Source organism: Trichosurus vulpecula, chromosome 3 (genome assembly GCF_011100635.1).
Source record: "Trichosurus vulpecula isolate mTriVul1 chromosome 3, mTriVul1.pri, whole genome shotgun sequence".
Classification (NCBI taxonomy): Eukaryota; Metazoa; Chordata; class Mammalia; order Diprotodontia; family Phalangeridae; genus Trichosurus; species Trichosurus vulpecula.
The window spans coordinates 389,288,018-389,309,201 of record NC_050575.1 but is presented as its reverse complement, the minus strand read 5'-3'; the positions used below and the strand labels follow the sequence as shown (position 1 = coordinate 389,309,201).

The window sequence follows — 21,184 nt, the reverse complement described above, 5'->3', positions numbered from 1 at the left end:
TAGTGACTGACCTGAGATACCTAGTCCAATCTTCTTCCCCAACCCTATTTTACAGAAGAGCTAATTGAGTCTGGAGAAATCAGACTGCTTACTCAGTCCCACCAGTAGTGAGTCAGCAGTGCCAGGATTTAAACCTGGGTTCCACACCTCGGATCCTGTGCTCCTTTCGCTGTGGCCTCTCTGTGATTCTTCCTCATCAAGTCTTCTCTCTTTCCGTCCAGACTGCTGCTCGCATCCTCAGCCAGAGTTTGAGTTCCAGCTCAGCCCCTCAGCCCCAGAGATGTGTGACCTTGGGCAAAGTGCTGGCTCTCAGGATCCTCAAAGTGTAAAATGAGGGGAATTCCCCCAGAGAACTCTGGGCTCCTTACAACCCTATTCGTTGTTCTATGATCCTTCTTTCTAACTCAGGGTACAAAGCATCCCTGGGTTAATATGGTGGGGTGTGTGTGTGTGTGTGTGTGTGTGTGTGTGGAATGTCATCCCTTTGTTCTTCACCCCCAAACTCCAGTCGCCTGTAACACAGATATTATGCTTTTATTATTTACTTAGAACATGCTCAATGTTCTTATTCTATATTCTTCACATGCCCTTCCATGTTCACCCACATTAATAACTTACATTTATGTGATTTGGTGTTTAAAGATCACTTTTGAATACATCAGTTGACTTGATACAACCCTCTGAGGTAGGCAGTATTAGATATCACGATTACCTCCATCTCACAAATGAGGAAACCAAATAGAGCCCAGAGAAGTTGTTTTGCTCGGGGTCAGATCAGAAGCAGGACCAGATTTTGGATCTTTCTGACCTTAAGGCCAGTTTTCTTGCCACCGTACATTTTGTTTTGGACAGCAAAATAGCAAGGACTGTTTATAGATTGTGAAAGGGGTCTGTTACTGGAGCAAAGGCAACTACGTGCTTTATGGCAAGAATTATAGGTGATCCTCAAAAGGCCAGGGCTGGTGCTTTCTGCTGAAAACATTTCTTTTGAGTGCCTTCCAAAGGGCCATCATTCATCTGTAAAAAATGAAGGGGGTTGGGTTAGATCAGTTCACAATCCTCCACAACATGCAGAGCTTGGACAGCTAGCCTCTGGTGACCCGTGGTCAACGGTATTGTGAGGGGTGGGGGGACTGAGCAAGAGCCTGTACTGGGAATTGGGCAGTATGGCTGCTAGCCTCAGCTCTGCCATGACCTAGCTGAAGCTGCTTGGAAGGTCAATTCCCTTCATCTATATGATGAGGGTGTTGGGCCAATTGAGTTCTAAGGTTCTGAGCTCTGGCATTCTAAGTATCTGATTCCACATCCAGATAATCAGGAAGGTTTGTTCTGGTTCCCAGATGTAGGATTCTATTTTGTAAGCCTTTCTGCTCTCATTTTGCCAGAAAAAGGCAACTAGTCTCTGCTTCTGATTAGCATTAAACAATCAGGACACATTCCTTTTCCCAAAGGAGAGAGGGCTATTATTATAGTGGAAAGATGCTTGGTTTTGGAAAGTGAAGACCTGATTATAGACAAAATTCCTTCATCAATAAGAGATTAAATATCTGTCTACCTGTCTACTATCTACCTCACAGAGTTGCTGGATCAAATGAGATGCTGGAAAACGTGAATTCTTATTAAATGTCCTGTCCAATTCCTTTGGTAGTTTCATTGGAAGCATCACACATCATTTCAGAGGTCATCTGGTCTGACCTATACCTGAAAAAGTTTCTTCTACTACTTATTGAAGACCTCCATGACAAAAGAACCTCCAACCTTCGGGGGAAGCTAACCACTTTACTTTCAGACAGTTCTAATTTTTATGAAGTTTTCTCTTCTATTACGCCTAAATTTCTCTTTGCAACTTCTGCCCCAAGTCTGGTTGAAGAGAACTCAGTGCCAGCCTTAAAAACTGTGTCCACACAGTAGCCTTTGAATAGACTCGGTTTACCAAGCAAAGTGAACTGAAAGGATTCACCAGTATTTTAGACAGTTCGTTTTTCCCACATTGGATTGATATTTGAAGCCCAGTTCACCAGAAAGTATGGCTTCCTCATTCTAAGCTTGAGTTTCTTCACAGGAAAAGCAGTACTAGTTTAAGTAGATGGTCTCTAGGGTCCCTTCCTTTGCTGACAAAACAGGTCATTAGGATTCAATCCTGTGGAACTAAGGAACATTCACAAACTACCCAAACTACCACAAACTACCTTAGCTTGGTTCTTGTGAACTCACGTTTCATCTGGTGAAAAATGTTTCCCATCTTCCAAACAGAAGTCCAGCTTTGGTCTGGCAGTAAATTAAATAAACCTTTAAGTATCCAAATACAGTTAGGATCTGGTTACTTACTGCTTTGGATTGTACTAATTAATCTTATCCTCAACATCCTAGGTGGTATACTATGGCAGAACAAATTCTGGACTTTAAGTTAGGAAACCTGGGTTCAAATCCCCAGCTCTGACACTTATTAGGTGTGAGACCATAAGCAAGTAATTTAACCTCTCTGAGGTTATCTGTTAAAATTATGAAAATAATACTTGCATTACCTACATCATAGGTTATACAAGCCTTAAAGGACTATATAAACTGTGAGTTACCCGACTGGATGATAAGGACAAAAATTAGAAAACATAATCAACTTGATACACACAAACATAAACATAGGAAAAGCAAACCGATTCCCAACTTCCATGTTTAATATTCTAATGCTATCATCATGACCTCAGGGCTGTGTGAGAAAAATCAGAAAGGGAGAAACTGAAGGAGTGAGAAAATAAGCCATTGGGCTGTGGTCCCTCTGATGACATGTCATCTGGGGAACTATGCTTTTGGGGCAAATTAGCCAAATATTACAATTTAATTGATGTCTTAATACTACACACCTTTCCCTTAGAGTCTGGCAAATGACTGTTCTGAGCTCAGCATCCTTTTATTTTGAAGGTGAGCTTGGATGAGAGTTGACCTTGAGCAAACTGAGGTCACTCAACAGAGCCAAGAGAGCTGGCTTCTTGATTTAAGGCACTTCCACGTCGACACCAGCATAACTTCAGCAGATTAATTTCCTTCCATGGCCCCAAGGTTACTCACACATGGCATGTAGAAACAGAAGTCTTCCCTCCTGACCTACAACCACAAATCTGCAGGGAAGGTGTAACTGGCCCTGAAGGGGTACCAACGGTTTGCCACATCCCAGTGATTGTCCAGATGAGACCTCTTCGGCTCTCTCTTTACAGGTTAGCAGATGAATGCCACGCGCAGGTTCCCTCTGCAGAGTTCAGTCAATTTCAACTTTAACAAGAGTCACAAGTATGACAAGTCAGGGAATAAGGTAAGAGACTGCTCTCAAGGGAACCCGCAGAGATGGGAGTTGGGGTCGTGTTACCCAGGAGTCCGGCCACCCCGGTTTTAGTTTTGAATCTGTACAGTGAGGCTTTGACGTATAGTTCCAATCTCACTGTACCTCATCTGTATTTTCATCAAGAGGACAGACCTGAAAGAAAAGTGCTCTGTAAGCTCAAGCTATTGTTAAACTAGGACAAATGGAGTCTATGACTTCTATTCCTTAAATTGTCAATTTGCTGGTTGTGTGGGTGAGGAAATCCAAAGGTGAGAATGGGGAATGGGAGAAGAGTCACTCCAACACACGCAGACATGACTAAAAGGGCAGGAAGAACTGTTTATCAAAATATTTTATTTTAGGAGACCCCCTCAAAAAAAGACCCTCCTCATTAGACAGACGCCCCAACGATACCCTTGTTTTTTTTTTTCTTTTTTTAATCAACTAAAACAATCTGATGCTTAAAATAAAAGACAGGAAATATTTCCCAATCAGACTTTAGTCAAGAATATATATATATCTATATCTATATATATATTTTTGATCCTGGGGATGGGGCAAGGGAGGGGAAGATGTTGCCAGTAGTTCACAGAAGTATTCGCTTTTCTTGTTACACAGGGAATAGAACTGTATTGCTGAAGACACAACACACAGCAAGGCTAACTAGAACACAACTCGTGGCTAGCAAAGAAGGGTGGGCGGAGGAAGAGGAGGAAAAAAGAAAAAGAGGGTATGGGGGGGAGGGGGGGAAGAGAGAGAGAGAGAGAGTATCCAATGAGGCTGGAATTAGGAGTCCAGGGTTTATAATTTACATTGAAAATGCTGCTGCATGTGCCTCCGCCTCAGTGTTGGCTTGGTCTGCCTCTGGGAAGAAAGGGACTGATCCTCAATGTCGCTGGGAAGCAGCTGGGAATCAGAGTCATCTTCATTATACGGGCGGCTTCTTTTCCAGCTGAGAAACTTTTTTTCTTTTTTTTTTTTAATTTTAAAAAAGAACTGCAGCCAAAATAAGACATTAACTGCACAATCCAAAATGGCTGCGCTTACGCTATTTATAAAAACATGTAAGAGTCTATGCAGGCTGGGCCGGGAGCTATACTTTCCCAGGGATTTTGGCCCGCTTCCGAGCAATGGCATCTTCCACGGCCTTCAGCTGCTTCAAGAGCTCTTCCCGTCTTGATAGTGTGCTGGACTTGCCGGATTTGGCACCGGCTGTGGCTGGGCCCCCGTCAGAGGCTTTGCCGGGCACACTGGTGACTTTGCTTGAACTCTTGGACTGTGGGGATAGCTGGCGTTTCCTGGAAAGGAAGAGAGAGAAAGGGGCTGAAGAGTGGACATAACCCACTAGCCTGGCCTGGGTGGCTCTCCTCCCCACCCTGATTCCTATGCAAGGGTGTAAAAGGGAAAAGCTGGATGGGAGGAGCTGCATGAAATAATGCCTGAAAAGCTAAAGGGTCAGAAGCATCTGTGATACTGAGTTCTTCTCATTGCCTTTATGGCAACCGTGCATTTGGAGAGTGGCTTCTGGACTAGCCTTGTGGCACCCAATGGACTGAATGGACCAACTCCTCACCAGCCCCTTCCTTTAGGCCACAGCTGGACTAGTAAGGCTAGGAGAGGAGCGAACTCTTGCTGAGTCCTGACACAAACACTATTCAATCAGTCGGCAGTCTCTGTTGAGGTCTAATCTGAACTCTCCATTCATTCCCTTCGCCCTCAAGAGACTTGATTCTAAAATGTTAAATGTCATTATTTCCACTGAAAACTAAGTTGGGAACCCTTCCCCCCAATCAGGCAGTCGCAGGTTCTAGCTTTTCCAGGTTGGCTGGGGAAGGGGCAGGAAGCTCCTCTGACAGAAGTTACCAAGGAAGACAGAGGGCTCTCTGTGTCTGTGTTTGTCTATCTAGCTTCCTTTGTTCCCGGGTTTCATCTCTTCATCCCTCCTTTCATGTATGTTTGACAGTTTGATAGACAAGTACACTTTTCAGTCAGGTGACACCATCACTAAAGTATTAGAATCTAAGAGCTACAATAAAGATCTATTTTCTGAATGGAAGTCACAAGAGGCTACTGTTAACCTGCCTGCCTCTCTTGCAATGGAAGCAGTATGCAAAGATGGACATTGAGGTGAATTATTCAGAGCTGTTTTACAGGTGGGGAACCTGCAGAATCTCTGGGGCTATCACTTCTTTAGGTTCCCTTTTTCTGGTCAATAAACCTTTACTGACTGATTGGCAACGGGCCTTTAGCTATTTGCTGCTTACCAGAAACTTTACTGGGGGAGGAGGCAAAACTCAGGTCAGTTGGTCTGTTTGTTAACAGGACTAAGGACATATTTGGTTAAGCAAAAAGTTAAACTTAACTAAAATAAGGTTTCTAGTTTATCAGTGGATATTATTCATAATCTCCCTTTTGCCTTTTAATACAGATAATAAAGAGCTCCTTGATGGGTTTATGCTAGGGAGCACAGGCTCAGGCTGGCAAAGCTTTGGGCATGGACCTCTGACTGAGGATGAAAGCTAAGCTCAGGGATGTTTATCTCCACATTGGTCATAGGGCAGTGAGCTATCTGGCCACAGACTGTCTGGGGGATTTGTTAAGGCACAAAGGTTATCATCTATACTAGGGGGAACAGAATCCCTGAGGGACTAAAGCATTCTTAAGCCAGGACTCCTTACTGCTTAGTCAAGACTCCTTTGCTCTTTTATGAACCCACAACAGGTGAGGTTCTAGCTTCCCTTACATTAGTAGTGGAGCCACCATATAAATCTGTCGAGGAAGACAGGAGAGGGGACTCACCTATCTGGTTGAGTGAGAGGTGGTTTGGGGTTCTGTCCTCTCTGGCGTTCCTGTTTGGGAGAAGAAATTCTCCCACCTGGTTTCCTATCACGAGAACCTGGAATAAAAGGAGAAAAGGAGTTATTTTTTCATCCCATGATTTGCCAGGATCCCTTCAGCCTCCAATAGTCACATTATGTACTGAAGATAATCTTAAAGAATATGACAAATTGGAGTTATGTCAGTGGCACAGCATGTGAGGCTTAGCTTACTTCTAAGGAAAAGTCCTAGTTACACTCCAGATCATTTTATTTTCCTTAAGCAAAATGGCTCCTCGCCTAATTTCTAAACGAACCTAGGAACCAATGGAGGACTTTTCTCTCCAAGCCATACAAACTGTCACATGCTTCCCTTCCACTGTGGCCTGCTGGAAACCCCATCCTATAATGAATACATTTCCCTTCATCTCAGACCTCTTTCTTTTGTGCTCTTCCAGCCCCTAGCTCACCCTCTGGAGTACTAGTTGTGCGTACTCTAATGTTCCATTGTTAGGAGGAGCAGCAGCAGCAGCCATAACCCCAGACACTTCCAGAGCCTCCCTCTTCCAGCACTGCTTAGCCATCTCCCCCCTCTCCCCTTTGAAGTTCCCTCTCCCTGTCTATCTATCCTATCCCTATTCTGGCTGCAATCATTTACTGGCTGCTGATCATTCTCCCTGTCTCTCAAGGCGTTTGGTCCCTATTTCGTGATTTTCTTTTTCATCTCAATCTCCAACACTCACTTACACCTCAGAGATTTCAAAATACATACTCATCTATTTATTTGTCATATTTAAATGTTTCCCTTAGTCTTTGAAGAACTGGGAGGCTAGAGTGTTTGAGTAGACATCAACTTTCTCACCTCTCATGGCCTCTACCTGCCCCCCCCCCCTCACCTATCCACAGGGATGGATGGTCATGACCTGAATTTAACCATTACCCCTAAGTGTTCTATCTTGAAACTCTGGAACTGAAAACATTCTATGCAAGCCCAGCTTCTCCTCTCTGCTGCCTCACTCTTCCTAATCCTCCTTCCATGTCATTCTAGCTCTAGCCTTATTTCCTCCTTTCACAATCTCAATTTGAATTTCTTAGCCCTTGTCCCAATGCCGCTGTTCGCATCTTGTCAAACCACCACCCTGGAAGTATGGGTGAAGGAAGAACAAGACATCAATCATCACTACAAATCTGTTACCTAATCTCAACTGAGTTCTTACTCTACAGAGAAACGACCCTTCCCCTTCCCTAAATTAGTTCTCTCTCCCACCCACCACAATGGCTGTTCCAAACTTCCTTTTTCTCCTCCAACTCTCCCAGAGCACCTCTACTCCTTCCCTCTCGATCGAGGACCTCACTTCAACCTTGACTGAAAAAAGAAAGGCTTTTTAAAAAAAGCTCCTTTTTCTTTCCTCTCACCTCCCAATGATATCATGCCCACATTTCCTCCAGTCTTTGATTAGAGAGAAGGACTATGTGTGTTCCTTCTCCTTCCTAAGGCCAACGAACCTAGAGAAACCCATTTTTTCCTTTGTCTTCCACTAACTTTTAATTCTAGCTTCTATTTATCTACCTTCTGACACCACCACTCAACTAAACTACTCTCTCCAAGATTACCCATGATCTTTCAGTTGCCATCCCTCTTCTTAATCTGTATCTTACATAAGCTCTCTGAAACTTTGGACACTGTCGACCACCCCCTTCTTCCTGGATACTCTCATTCTGTGACACTGCTACTGGTTCTTCCACCTTTCTGAACATTCCTTAGTCTAATTCGCTGGATTATCCATCTCTTCCACCTAAACATACATATCTGCCAAGGCCCTACTCTTGGATTCTTTTGATACATTCTCTCTTGGCAATCTCATTTTTACATGAATCCAGGATCTATCAGATTAAGGGCTATTGTGATTGAAGCAACAAGCTCTTAGAGAAGACAGGAGAGGGCAGAAGAAGGGATCAAGGGCGCAAGTAAAGGGAATAGCACTGGAAAGAAGTACCTCTTCTTTCTCAGAGAGGGGAACAAAAGCAAAAGGAGCTTTTAAAGTATGAGATGAGAAGAGGATTCTCACAGTGAACAATCTTGATTTCCCCAGAAAAGCAGGTGAGGTTCTCTGCTGAGGAGGACAGGAAGGAAGTGGTGGCTTAAGGAGAGAAGATGAGATTTGCAACAGCCACTATGGGGAGTACATGACAGTGAATCAACCAAAGGAGATTACAGCAGTGAGGGCCCACCTGAGATCATGAAACAAATTTGTAGTAGACCCAGTTGGCAAAGTTGTGGTGCCTGGTAGTACATAGGTAAGAGTGAGGAGACAAATAAATGGTGGAGGCAATGGCTAGAATTTGGTAAGGTGTGAATGACAATAGGCAAAGAAAAGGTAGAGAGGGACAAGAGGAAGAAGAGGGAACAAGCATTTATTAAGACTACTATGTCCCAGACACTATGCTAAGAACTTTACAAATAAAAGACCAAAACAGAGGTTAAGTGACTTGTCCAAGTTCACACAGCTATGGGGCTAGATTTGAACTCAGGTCTTCCTGACTCCAGGACCGCCATTCTACCCACTGTGCAACGTAGATCTAGATAGGACAATACACCCAGATGGAGTGGACCTCAAAGGAGAAACGGTCACTGACAGCAGGTAAGGCAAGGTTTAGAAGGGGCAGCGAAGAGCAAAGAATATGTCTATTCTTCCTGCTGGTCCAGTACGTTAGGGAACATGAGAGAGGGTCCACCTAGTATTGAAGTGGGTGGCCAGGGGTGTAGTGTCTTCTGGCGGGTGCCAGATTTGCATGAGTATGAGAAGAACTCAAAATCTTATGGAAGTGAATGCTGAAAGCTAAAAATGAATAAAATTTAAAAAGAGTGTCATTTTCTCAGCAAAGATACTGGAGGGGTTTGCCATTTCCTTCTCCAGCTCATTTTACAGATGAGCAAACTGAGGTAAACAGGGTTTAAAGTGACTCACCCAGGGTCACACAGCTAGTGATAAGGCCAGATTTGAATTCAGGAAGATGAGTTTTTCTGACCTAATGCCTGATATTCTCTCTGCTGTGTCATCTAGCCGCCCTTCGAAGGGAATCAGTAAGCAAATCTTTTTCCTGAGGGCAGGGACTGTCTCACCTTTTAATCTGCATGCCCAGCGCCTAGCACTGAGCATACACAAATGCTGTAGGACAAGGCTATTGTTTCCTGAATTCATGCCTTTGCCCAGATGTTCCCTATATGCTTAGAATCCCTTAGGCTCCCCAGGCTCATGTGCTCCCTCCTTCAGGAAGCCTTTCTTGATCCTCCAGGTTAGTGCTCTAGAATCATGTCTATAGCTGTTTGCTGTGCCTACTCCCCATGCCTCCACCTCCTCCAGAGCAGGGACCATTTCTTTCTTGGGTCTCTTTTCTGAGCACCCAGTGCTGAGGACAGCCCAGAGGATGAACACTACTGGTAGTCTCACAGTGAGAGGGCAGTGGAGGGAGCAGTATAAAAAGACTTGTTGTTTAATTAGTCTTGATCCCTCTCTCTACCTTTAACTGCAATCATACGTTCACCAGCCTCTATCATCGTAGCCTATCTAGGCAATCTGTTGCCCACTTTCGGTAGATAGAAGCGGAGAGATCTTAGATGTTTCCTTTAAAAGTCAAGACTAAAAGAAGAGAAATTACAACAAATCTTTGGGAATGGAAGCTGAGGTATGTAATTTAATGTAGTAGCTGTTCCAGTTGTTATATCCATAAATAACTTGCCTGCAGGGCTGGGAGGCAGCACATTTTTGAGCTTTTATTATAAGCCTGGCTCTTACATTTTTGCAGAGTGATAGTGAAAAAGTCAAGGTTGTGCCAAGACTAGACAGTTGCTCCTAGAAAAGTTTTCTCCTCAACATTAAAATGACAATGTGGTAATTTCTTACCTCTTTCAGGAGAGAGGTTAGCTCGTTTTGCTGGAGGAGAAGTTTGTCTATCCTTGTCTGATGGTTCGTATCTCTTCCTGCTTCCTTTATCAGCTGCCTAAAATAAGACAGGAAATAAAGCCAAAGACTGCAGAGAAACTTTGGGTAAGACCAAATTAAAAAAGAAAAAAAAGACAAAGAAAAAGAAACATGGTAGTATCAAGTAACGAAGCTGCCTTCTATTCAGGGCAATACTACCCAGCATGGCCACTCCCCGTCTTCAATGGACTCAGTCAATTACTGAGCCTCTGTGGTTCTTTGTTCCCCTACCTTTAAACACACTGGAAAGAATCACAAAATATTCCCTATTTCAAGAGGGTATTATAAAGGAATTATTCTTTTGGTACTGGAACACAAAGCTATTTGCTCGATTTAATTAGTACCTAAATTACTGGTGCATGACAGACACGAACAGCTTTCAAAGTGTAGCACAGAGCTTCTGGTTTTGGACTGGACCTGCGATCTCATTGTTCATGGGAGCTCCCTACTCTACTGAATCAGACTGAGCAGCTGCTTAGCAGTTTATACCATGGCATACAAACTAATTAAATTTGACATACGATAAGGCCTACAGACTCTTACATCTTTAAAAATATGTATTTGTCCTCCTTTTGCAGCAATTCCTTGTTTTAAGTGATATGGCACTGAATTCACAAGATTCTGATGTATATATTTTAATTCTGCACAAAAAATCGGATATTAAGCACACTTTTGATAAATAGTTCCTTTTTTCAAGTCTAGCTTTGATTATAAGACAATGAGGTTTAAATAAGGCACTGAAGCATATTTATCTCTTTTTCTTGGATATTTGTATTAATCCTTTGTGAAATGGGGCACAGTGCAAGGTCATGTTGGACGTATTCCATCTATATTTGTGGATTTCTGTAATTCTGGAATAATTCTGCTGTTCAGAGACCATCATTCCCTCAATGGGGACAAGACTTCCAGACTCACTGGAGATTAAAAAAAGTCCCCCAAAGGGGTTTTGGAATGGGTGTTTTATAGTCTGAGGAGATGCCTTCATCTGCCTACTCACCTGGATTTGGTTTTGACAATAGTTTCAGCATGGCCATAAATGAAAAAGTGAGTTTCATCAGTAAAAGCTACCTTTTCTCAATCTCAAGCACTCCAGCTTTTATGTTGTTTTGCCCATGATAAGAGGTATTTCTTCACAGGAACGGTTAGCAGCTATTTGTTTTTAAATTATTCTTGCTGCCTGAGCCTGTGCTAGACAGCAGAGGAATCAGTAATAACCCTTCCATCTGCCAGGTCCCTCTGAAGGTCTTCGCCTGTTTTCAGAGGATTAATTAGGATTTTGTGCATCAGCAGTTTCAGTTCTTGGTGGTATTTCCCATTCTCAGCCTCACTTTGCTTTGAGCTTCAGGGTGCCTGATGCTGTTTCATTGTGGGCTTGAAGATCAATGAAAGGTCTGTCTTCTTCACATTAACAGCTATTATGCTGTCTCTAACAGCCATCCAAGGATGTGCTTTTATTAAAAGCTCCAACTTTTCCACATTTCTATTCTTAAAGTCATAGAATTAAAAACAACCCAAGGGAGCAATGAAATGTGTGTATGGCATGGCATGTAGGGCCCAGAACAGAAAACTAAGTAAAGGTGGAGAAAACCAGCTTCATCTTGTCCAGGGCAGACATTATGTCAGAGCAGCCTACATGTAAGACCTCTGCTTTCACAAAATGAAGACATCACAATCATTCCCAGTACCAGGTAATTTGTACACCACTGCCATCTGAGAGTTGCCCAGGGTCACTCAGCCAGTCTAGGTCAAAGGTGGAACTTGGATCCAGGTCTTTTCAAAGCCAGAAGATACTGGATGTGACATGAGTGGTGGAGCCCAGGAATGGTAGGAGGAGCTCCAGGAGAATTCAGAGGTTTTTTTAGAAGATGTTATCCTTGAGAAGAGGTTAAACGTTTCCTTACTCTGTATTTCAATGACTTTTAGGGAGCTTGAGTCTTTCCAATAGTCAATGTGGTAGCATATCCACAAACTACAAAGATAATTCACAGCCCTGTTCTCATAGAGCATTTATTTATTTCAATCAATTTCTCACTTTTCCCCTGTAGTCAGTACACTTAGCTGTGGAGTGACTTGGCCAACTCTACATGGAACTCCCTGGGAATTTCCAAGTCTCATGACCAACATAAAATCATCCTCTTGGTACATTCTCCACTTTCTAAAATTGTCCCAGCAAGTGGCAGCACTAAAACCACCCTAAGAGCCCAAGGTCAAGGGCATGGAAGCCCTTTCTTGTCCCCTTGATGGGTTTCCGTTCTCCCTGCTAGCAGCAGGGCTGTGACTCTCGCTCAGCCGGGCTCACTAGGGAAGTTCCCTGCTGCTCACAGTCCTCTTCTTCATTTGTCCCCCCACGAGCAGATGAGCAATAGCTGAGTTAGCTGGCCTAACGCCCTCGCTCCATGGTCTTACCTTATTCAATAACGTCAGCTTGATCTCCTTATGCGCACTGAACCCTCCTTGCTGAGGCTGCGGTGGGAGCACTTGCTGGGGAGGGGGGGGCTGCTGGGATGATTTGCTGCCGGCTGGAGGCTTTGTGGACTTGGGGGGCTGTGTGGGCGCCTCCCTTTTCCGCTTCTCTTCTTTAACACTGTCTTCTTTTTTAGACTTTCCTGTTAAATGAGAAATTGTCACCATCACCTACCGTAATCTCTTCTTTTGGGGTAACATCATTAACAGCATCAAACACACACAATGTGCACGTGCAGATGAACAGTACAAATGTGCAGACGGAATGGTTTGTTAGCTACAAAGTACCTACACTATGGGCAGCCTGTGGCCGAGGCCCTAGAGGTGGGGAGGGGGGGCTTGGGGGGGGGGGGGTCATAACTGAGAGGTGACTCGAGATAACAGACACTGAGCCTCCGGTCCAGCCTCTGACCCCACACGGGTGACGTGGCCCTGGACGAGTCAGTTATTTAACGACTCTCTCGAGACCATGCGCTGCTCAGGCTTCCTCACCAGGCGCTCTGCAATCACAGGCCTGGCCCAGAAGGCCTGAGAGCCAGTGCAGGGAGTCACTTCAGGAGAGGCAGGCTCTTGTCTAGTGAGCAGGGAGGTTACAGACAGAGCACAGAGAGATGCCTCTCATGCCCAGTGTGTGCGTACATCTCTACGTGAGATGTGTATATAGTGCTGTGAGTTTACACAAAGAAGACTGGATTTTGGCCCGAAGCAGACCATCTCTCCCTCACCGTCCCCTCCCCCCATGTAAGTTTATATTTATATTTATATTCATATTTATCGACACAGGCCATGTTTTGTAGTGTTTTCTATTCCAGACTTATGGAAATGGCAGAAAAACTGGTAAGAAAAAAAGTGACACTCTTTATTATGGGTCAAGATTCACCATGAAGGTCTGCCATGGAGAATGAATGACATTGAGGTCCCAAAGTTATTGTGTATTACCTACCTTATGTAAGTGAAGTAAATAAAGGAGAGACCCACTTAAGGCTAGGCTGAAACGTCCCTATGGTCATTCCTTTTCACAACCAAACAGAGATGTATACCGGGCAGTTTTATCAACCTTTTAAGCATATACTACTACACTCTTAAATTTTCGTGTCACAAACTTTTTATGAGCCCGTGTCCCTACTATGTTGTTCTAAGTGCACTGTTTTTCTTTCTTTTTTAAATGAAAGTTTTACTGAAGCTTTTTCTTTCTATATTACAATTATGTCCTATTATATCCCTTCCCCAACCCCGATTTCCTGACTGAGCCTGAGATACACTCATTTTCCTGGATACTTGGAAAGCAGTGAGGCACACTCTCTAGGGATGTCCGATCCCCTCAGAAGATAAACCAGCACAAAAGAACCAGATGCTTTACCTTTCTCTTTCTTCGGCTGGGCGGGGGTGGGAGACCGGGAACTGGCCGAGGAAACGGGACTGGCCAGATCAGCATACATGTCTTCTGAATCAGCGCTGCGGACAGAACTGCTGCTCGAGGTGGCACTGGAGACAGAGGAGACGCTGCTCACACTCAGGGACCTGAAACATACACAGAAGTCCATGCACCACCAAAGAGACACTGGATTGCAGGACAGTGAGGTAGGAAGGGGAAAGTAAGGAGGGGGGTGTACAGGTGGAGACTGGATGCTTCCCTACTGGGGACCGATATGCCCAGGTGGCCCTCTTCTTGAACTCCCTTGGCTCACTCCCCACTGTGAGCTGCTGGGCCTTACTTCACCCTGCTGTGGCTGAAGCGCTCGAGAAGCCATCTCCAACAGGGGTCTCCATTTCCCTCTCCCTTTACTTCCAGTAGCCAGGTTTCTGACCTCTTCGTTCCTCTGAAATGGCTCTCCCCAAAGTTATTGGCAATCTCTTAGTTGTTAATCCAATGGTCTTTCCTCAATCCTCATTCTCCTTGACCTCTCTGCAGCCTTTGATCTTGGTGATCACTCTCCTTGATACTTTCTTCTCTCTAGGCTTTCAGGACAGCCCTCTCTCCTGGTTCTCTTACCTCTGACTGACCACTCCCCAGTCTCTTTAGCTGGATCCTCCTTCAGATCACAACCCTCTAACCAAAGGTGTCCCACAGGGCTCCATCCTTTTCTTCTGGATCTATAGTACTTCACCTGGTAACCTCATCAGCTCCCATGGATTTAATTATCACCTCTAGCTAAACATTCTCTAATCTGCTCATCCAGCTCTCACCTTCCTGCGGACACCTACCTATCAGACATTTCAAAGTGATCACCTGCAGGCCTCTTAAGCTTAACATGTCCAAAACTGAACTCATCAACTTTCCCCCAAACCTCCTAAGGTTACCACCATCTTCCCAGTCACAGAGGCTCTAGGTGTTTACTCCTTAATCTCACTCCCCACCTCCCATTCCCCCCCAAATCCTTGTTGCCAAGGCCTGTCTTTTTCACCTTTGAAATATCTCTTTTCTCCTCTGACACTGTCACCATCTTGGAGCAGGCCCTCATTACTTCATGTTGGACTACTGCAAAGGCCTGATGGTTGCTCCCTCTGCCTCAAGTCTCTCCCCACTCCAGTCCATCCTGCACTTAGCTGTCAAAGTGATATTAAAATGCAGGTCTGATCAAGTCAACCACCCCATCCCACCTCCACTCAATAAACTCCAGTGGCTCCCTATTACCTCTACCATCAAATATATAATTCTCCATTTGGTATTCAAAGTCTATCATTATTTGTCAACCCCGCCTCCCCCCCCACCTCTAATATTCTTATACCTTAACCTCCCACTCTGTACTTTGTGAGCCAGTGATACTGGCCTCCCTGGTGTTCCTTGAACAAAACCCTTCATCTCTAGGATTCTGGGCATTTTCACCAGCTGTCTCTCTCTTCTCATCTCTTCCTAACTACCCTGGCTTCTTTCAAAAGTCCCAGCCCAAATCCCTCCTTCTACAGGAAGCCTTTCTGAGTCCCCCTTATTTCTAATGCCTTCCCTTTGTTGATTATTGATTATTTCTAATTTATCTTGTTTTTATGTAGTTGTTTACATGGTGTCTCCTTCATTAGACTGTGAGCTCCCTTAAGAGCAGGATGTTTTACCTTTTCTTGTATCCTCAGCATTCAGCACCGTGCCTGAAACATAGCTGGCCTTAATAAATGTTTACTTATCAAAAGTTATAAACGTTTATTAAGTGCCCACCAGTCAAATGACTACTCAACAGCACTCCTATTTCTCATTGTTATTTTCTAAGGGATATATGTGTTCAGAACTGTGGGATTCAGAGATAACAGAACCTTCTATCACTTGACTAAAAGGATTCCCTGTCCAGTTAACAGAAGGAAATGACCAAAACCCGGTGTGTTTGCATGCACTGCCTACTAATCTTGAACGAAAGAGGTCCTACTCTGGTAAACCGAAATATGCAAAACAAGGAAAGATGACTAACCTACAGAAAAATGAAAAGCTAGGTCAGGGGCATTTCATTTCAAAACATAAGTCAATTTGAAGTAAAAACTGAACTCCTATCAACTTTGGGAAAGGTTACCTTGGATACCCCTTAGTTTCTCATCTAGTATGAAAACAGTTCACAAATCAAGTTACCACCCTCTCTCTGGTCCCCACTTTCCTCATCTGTGAAATGAGTTGGACTAGATGATTTTTAAAGTCCCTCTCAGCTCTAAAATTTCATGAAATGAGAATCAAACCTGATAAACATGTAATTGAAAGGCACAAATGGGTATTTAAAAGAAATATTAAACTATTATAACAGACACATAAGTTTAAAAAAGTGGTAGTGGTGGTGTTAAATATGTTTTATATCTTTCCAAAGAAAATACCTACCTGGATTTCCTAAGACCGTCAATAAATAGGTATGGGGAAGGGGAAAGAACCACACTAAAAAAAGGCTATATGCCCAGGCCAATGAAGAAAAGTTTAGGTAAGAAAGCATAGGCTGCCCCACTGCCTGCACATTTAGCAGTATTTTTATTTTACTGATGGTCAAGTCACTCAAACCCATTATGGTTTGGTCTCTTCCTCCCAGTGACCCTTACAACAGGTTATTAAAATGCTTCACAGAACTTCTTTCTATTATCTTTCTTCTAAGTGTCTCTTTCCAATTTTCAATGAAGAGTTTCCTTAAAGGTTCTGATTCTCAAGGTCTCACATTGCAAGCTATCAACTTTCCACACGGAGAGACTTGGATAAGAAACTTTCTGGAACTCAATAGTGTAGTTTCAGATGGCTTGCCTCCACCCATCTTTCTACTGGCCTTTGCTGGACACAGAGAAGGTACCAACTCTCCTGGGTCTTTCTCCTACTGGAGACATGAGATCAGATCTGGCAATTTAACCCAAGTGTTTCAGGGAGAAGTATAGGACATCAACTATCAGTCTAAATTTTCTAGTTTTTCTTCATAAATATAAAAGTACTTCCTTCCTGTGCTAGATATATATTCACTTAGAATATTACTCATCTCCAGAATGAGTAGAATTATGTCTGCAAATTTTCTTTTTAAAAATTAAGACTGAGGTTCAGAACTGTTTTCTAACAGTGTGGCAGCCTTCCAACTCCCCTTCATGATAATTTTCAAACTTACAGGATTTACTAGTAATTGGTCCCAGAATACCTCAGGGAGAAGGAAGCTAACACTTGGCTTAACTTCTTACCGGGACTTCCTGGACCCTGATGGGGAGGGAGAAATAGAGGCAGAAGTTGATCGGGAATGGGACCTAGAGAGAGATCTTGACAATGACCTGGATCGGGAACTAGATCCGCTATAGCTACTGGCGCTGCCGCTGATGCTGCCGCTGATGGTCCGCCTGCAACACAATCAGACATCCTGTTAGAATCAATGTCAATGGATCGGGGACAAGGCCAATTTCCCTCCACTATGATGGAACTACTGACTTAGAGATAAACAGCTCCAACCCTCGGTTCAGACTAATAAACTTCTTTTTACATGTTAAGTTGAGGGCCCATTATGACTCCATTTTCTTTATGGAAAGAAACAGCTCATGCCAATTCTGAAGAGATACTGACCATTCTCACATGGTCTATCACCACATTAAACGTGTTTCCATGGAATGAGACAGAAGTTATTAGATGGAAAGAGACCCTACTGGTCCCTATTTTGCTACATGTTCAATTCCACATGTTGAACCTGTGAACATAGAACACTATTTTTAGTAGTAAAAAGCAAGATGACAAGGCCTGTCTAGAGACTAAACCTTCAATCTTGGCAGCATTAGCACCATGCTCTAAGCAATAATAATGATGATAAACGGCAATAGTAATAATGGGGATAAAGTATGTATCCTTTTAAATTTTAGTTTTCAAAGAACTTTGATATGCATGATTTCATTTAATTTCCACAACCACCTTGGAATACAGGCAAAGTAGTTATTATCATTTTACAGACAGACACTGAAGTTCAGGGAAGTTAAGGACTTGACCAAGGTCACAAAGCTAGTCCATGGTGAAATAGGAACTAAAACCCAGGCCTCTTGCTTCCAAGTCCAGTGGGACACTCTACTAGACAGGATTGCCAATTTAGCAAATTACTTTTGTTTGTGGGAAGACTAGATCTTACTTGTTCAGGAACTCTGATTTAATCTCCTCTCCGTTACTCTGCTTCTGGATTCTGGACTATACCATCTCCTGATTTATGTTAGAGGTCACTTTGGGACTGCTCATGCACAGCATTCAGAAACCGTAGTGACCACGAGGAGAGCACAATGATCTCACCTCCGGGGTGGGGTTCTCGTTTGGCGGTCCTTCCTTCTTGCTTCTCTGTTATCTCCTGGTTTGGTTGGCTCTGGTGCAGGTGTGATGGTTTTGGTGGACTGTGGGGGGGCTGGAGGTGGGGCTGGCTTTTTCAGAGACTTCTCTCTAAGAAATAAAAATTAAATATGGGTATTGTCAGCACCAGAGATTTTGCTCTGAACAAAATTTCCAAATGTAGTCACACCCAGAGTTAGGTATGACAAAAAACACAACAATTCAAAAGTTTCATTGCTTCATTTAAATGTAACATTATATATTAGTGACACAATGTGTCCATGAACTTTCCTATCACTTTGAAGATATTCTACCCATCACCCCTTTATTTGAGGAGGGAAGAACAAAACTATTTTAGGAACTTTAGACTGTGTTTCTCCCTGTGATTAAGAAGTCAAATGAGTAACATTGATTGTTTTTTGAAGACTCCAATGAGAACGGTTTATTAAGATAGTTTAAATAATTCCACAAGAGCATGCTGGTAGTAGATTAAGACCAGAGAATACTGGGGCTGGAAAGGAGGTTAGAGCTGACCTAGCCTTCATTTTACAGCTGCCTCTAGGTATAGGAAGCAGTTTCCTGGCTTGTCATAGGCTATACAGAAAGCCGGTCAGTATGACTTGGTACTAAAACTCAGTTCTGACTCTTGGACCACAGCCTTTTCTACTCTGCCATACCGCCTCTCAAAAATCAAGTCAGTGCTTATACATGGTTGGTAGAACTATGAATTTCAACCATTTTGGAAAAAATAAAAATTATATGAAAAAAGTGATCAAGCTGTTTTAAACTAACAAAGCAATCCCACTTCTGGGCATAAATCCCCAGGAGAGCAAAGACAGAAACAAAGTTTCAATATATGCTATACTAGTCTCAGTACCACATGATAAGGCAGTGTGTCTAATGGATAGAGCTAGCCTTAGCATCAGGAAAACCTGGGTTCATAAGAGCTCTGGGACTAGGTAAGACATGCCCGCTCTCAGTAGTATCCCATGCAATGATCTGGGGGAGACAGCAGTACAGTGTAAAGTGCTCTGAATTTGAAGTCAAAGGACTAGCTTTTGCTACTTACTAGCTGTGTGACCATGACTCTTTAGGCTTCAGAGGGGACTGGACTTGGGAGGGTCCATCCAGCTCTAAATTTATGATCCTAAGACTAAGTAGCAGAAGAGTGGCTGACCTGAATTGGGGGAGGGAGTCTCCTCACTAGAAGACTCCTATTTCCATAAAATCACAGATTTTAAGTCCAAAAAAGAAATGATGGATCTAAGTAATTCAGAGAAACATGGAAATTATTTATATGAATGGAGAGTAAAATAACTCAGAGTGAAATAAAGAGAATCAGAAGAACAATACATACAATGGCTCTAACATAACTGAAAGTGATGTAGAAACAAAAGATACCATAAAACTTTTTAAAAAAAATTTTTAGATTTTTTATTTTTAGTTTACAACACCCAGTTCCACATTTTTGAGTTCCAAATTTTCTTCCCCTCCCTCCCCTCCTTGCTCTGTCCCAAGACATGGAATCTGATATATGTTCTACATATACCTTCTCATTAAACTTATTTACACAACAGTCAAGTTGTAAAGAAGAATTATGACCAATGGAATGAATCTGCATTCAGACTCCATAATTAGTTCTCTGGGTGTAAATAGCTCTTTCCATCATGAGTCCTTTGGAGCTGTCTTTGAACCTTGTATTGTTGAGAAGAGCCAAGTCTATCAAAGTAAGTCATCACAGAAGCAATGTGTCTATGGTTGTGTACAATGTTCTCCCGGTTCTGCACCCCTCACTCAGCATCATATCATGTGGGTCTTTCCAGGTTATCATAAAACTTTAAAGACTGAAGGTCTCCATGGGGACTGACCCCACAGCCTCAGTGGTATCTGCACCATGCTCCTGAGCACTCACACAGTTTGGATGTACCATTTCTGTTTGGAGAGTGATGCTCAAACTAGTCTAGTATGTATGAAACTTTGTTTCTCTCTGTGACCTCCTGGGGATTTGTGACTTAGTTCCAAACTTCTTTCCATAATGGCTAGACCAGTTCACAACTTCACCAAAAATGCATTCAAATATCTGTTTTTCCAATGGCCCCTCTGACATTTTTCATTTTTATCACCTTTGCTGACATGAGTGTGAACATGAGTTGTTTAAATTTGCATCTTGAGCATTTCTTTCATAGGGCTTTTGATAACTTAGATTTCATCCTCTGAAATTGCCGATTTACAGCCTTTGAAAACCATTTATCAATTGGGGAATGGCTCTTATTTGACTCAATTTATTTGGAAAGGAGGCCTTTATCAGAGCAATTTGCTGCAAAGACGCCACCCCCCCCCCATTTCCTGCTTCTTTTAATTTTAGCTCTATTTGGGGTGTGTGTGTGTGTGCGCGCGCGCGCGCGTGTGTGCAAACTTTTTAATTTTATTAATTGCCTATAAATTGCCTATTTTACCTTCTGTGAACCTCCCCTTATCCACAAGTCTGACAGGTCATTTGTTCCACATTCCTCTAATTTGCTTGTGAGGCCACATTTTATGTCTAAATAACATACTCATCTGGTCCTTATCTTGGTATTCAGTGTGAGATGTTGGTCTATACCTAGTTTCTACCAAAACATTTTTCAGTTTTTCCAATAGTTTTTTGTCAAAGAGTGAGTTTTTGCCCCCAAATCTCAGATCTTTGAGTTTATTGTGCTTGTTTGCTTCTGTATGCTGTGTACCTAATCTGATCATTTCTTACCCAGGACCAAACTGCTTTGATGCTTATAGCTCCGTAGTATAGTTTGAGATCTGAAATTCTAGGCCTTCTTCCTTTTCCATGTTTTTTACACTGATTCTGCTGACTTTTTTTTTTTTTGAGGGGGGAAGGCAG

The 21,184-nt window shown here is 43.0% G+C and overlaps 1 protein-coding gene across 9 annotated transcripts in view; it reads right to left on the bottom strand.

The window, feature by feature from the left end:
- Positions 1-3,650: 3,650 nt before the first annotated feature.
- ZC3H18 (zinc finger CCCH-type containing 18) overlaps positions 3,651-21,184 on the bottom strand; it is an 83,229-nt gene continuing 65,695 nt past the window's right edge. For 6 of the 9 annotated variants that reach the window (XM_036750930.1, XM_036750929.1, XM_036750924.1 and 3 more), the window contains 7 exons: positions 18,277-18,420; positions 17,199-17,351; positions 13,939-14,099; positions 12,522-12,721; positions 10,038-10,134; positions 6,116-6,212; positions 3,651-4,614 (listed from right to left, as the gene is read on the bottom strand). In XM_036750930.1, coding sequence (XP_036606825.1) covers positions 4,410-4,614; positions 6,116-6,212; positions 10,038-10,134; positions 12,522-12,721; positions 13,939-14,099; positions 17,199-17,351; positions 18,277-18,420 — 1,057 coding nt within the window. In that variant the 3' untranslated portion in view covers positions 3,651-4,409. The remainder of the gene's footprint in view (positions 4,615-6,115; positions 6,213-10,037; positions 10,135-12,521; positions 12,722-13,938; positions 14,100-17,198; positions 17,352-18,276; positions 18,421-21,184) is intronic. The other 3 variants (XM_036750933.1, XM_036750932.1, XM_036750931.1) reach the window with 1 other exon arrangement.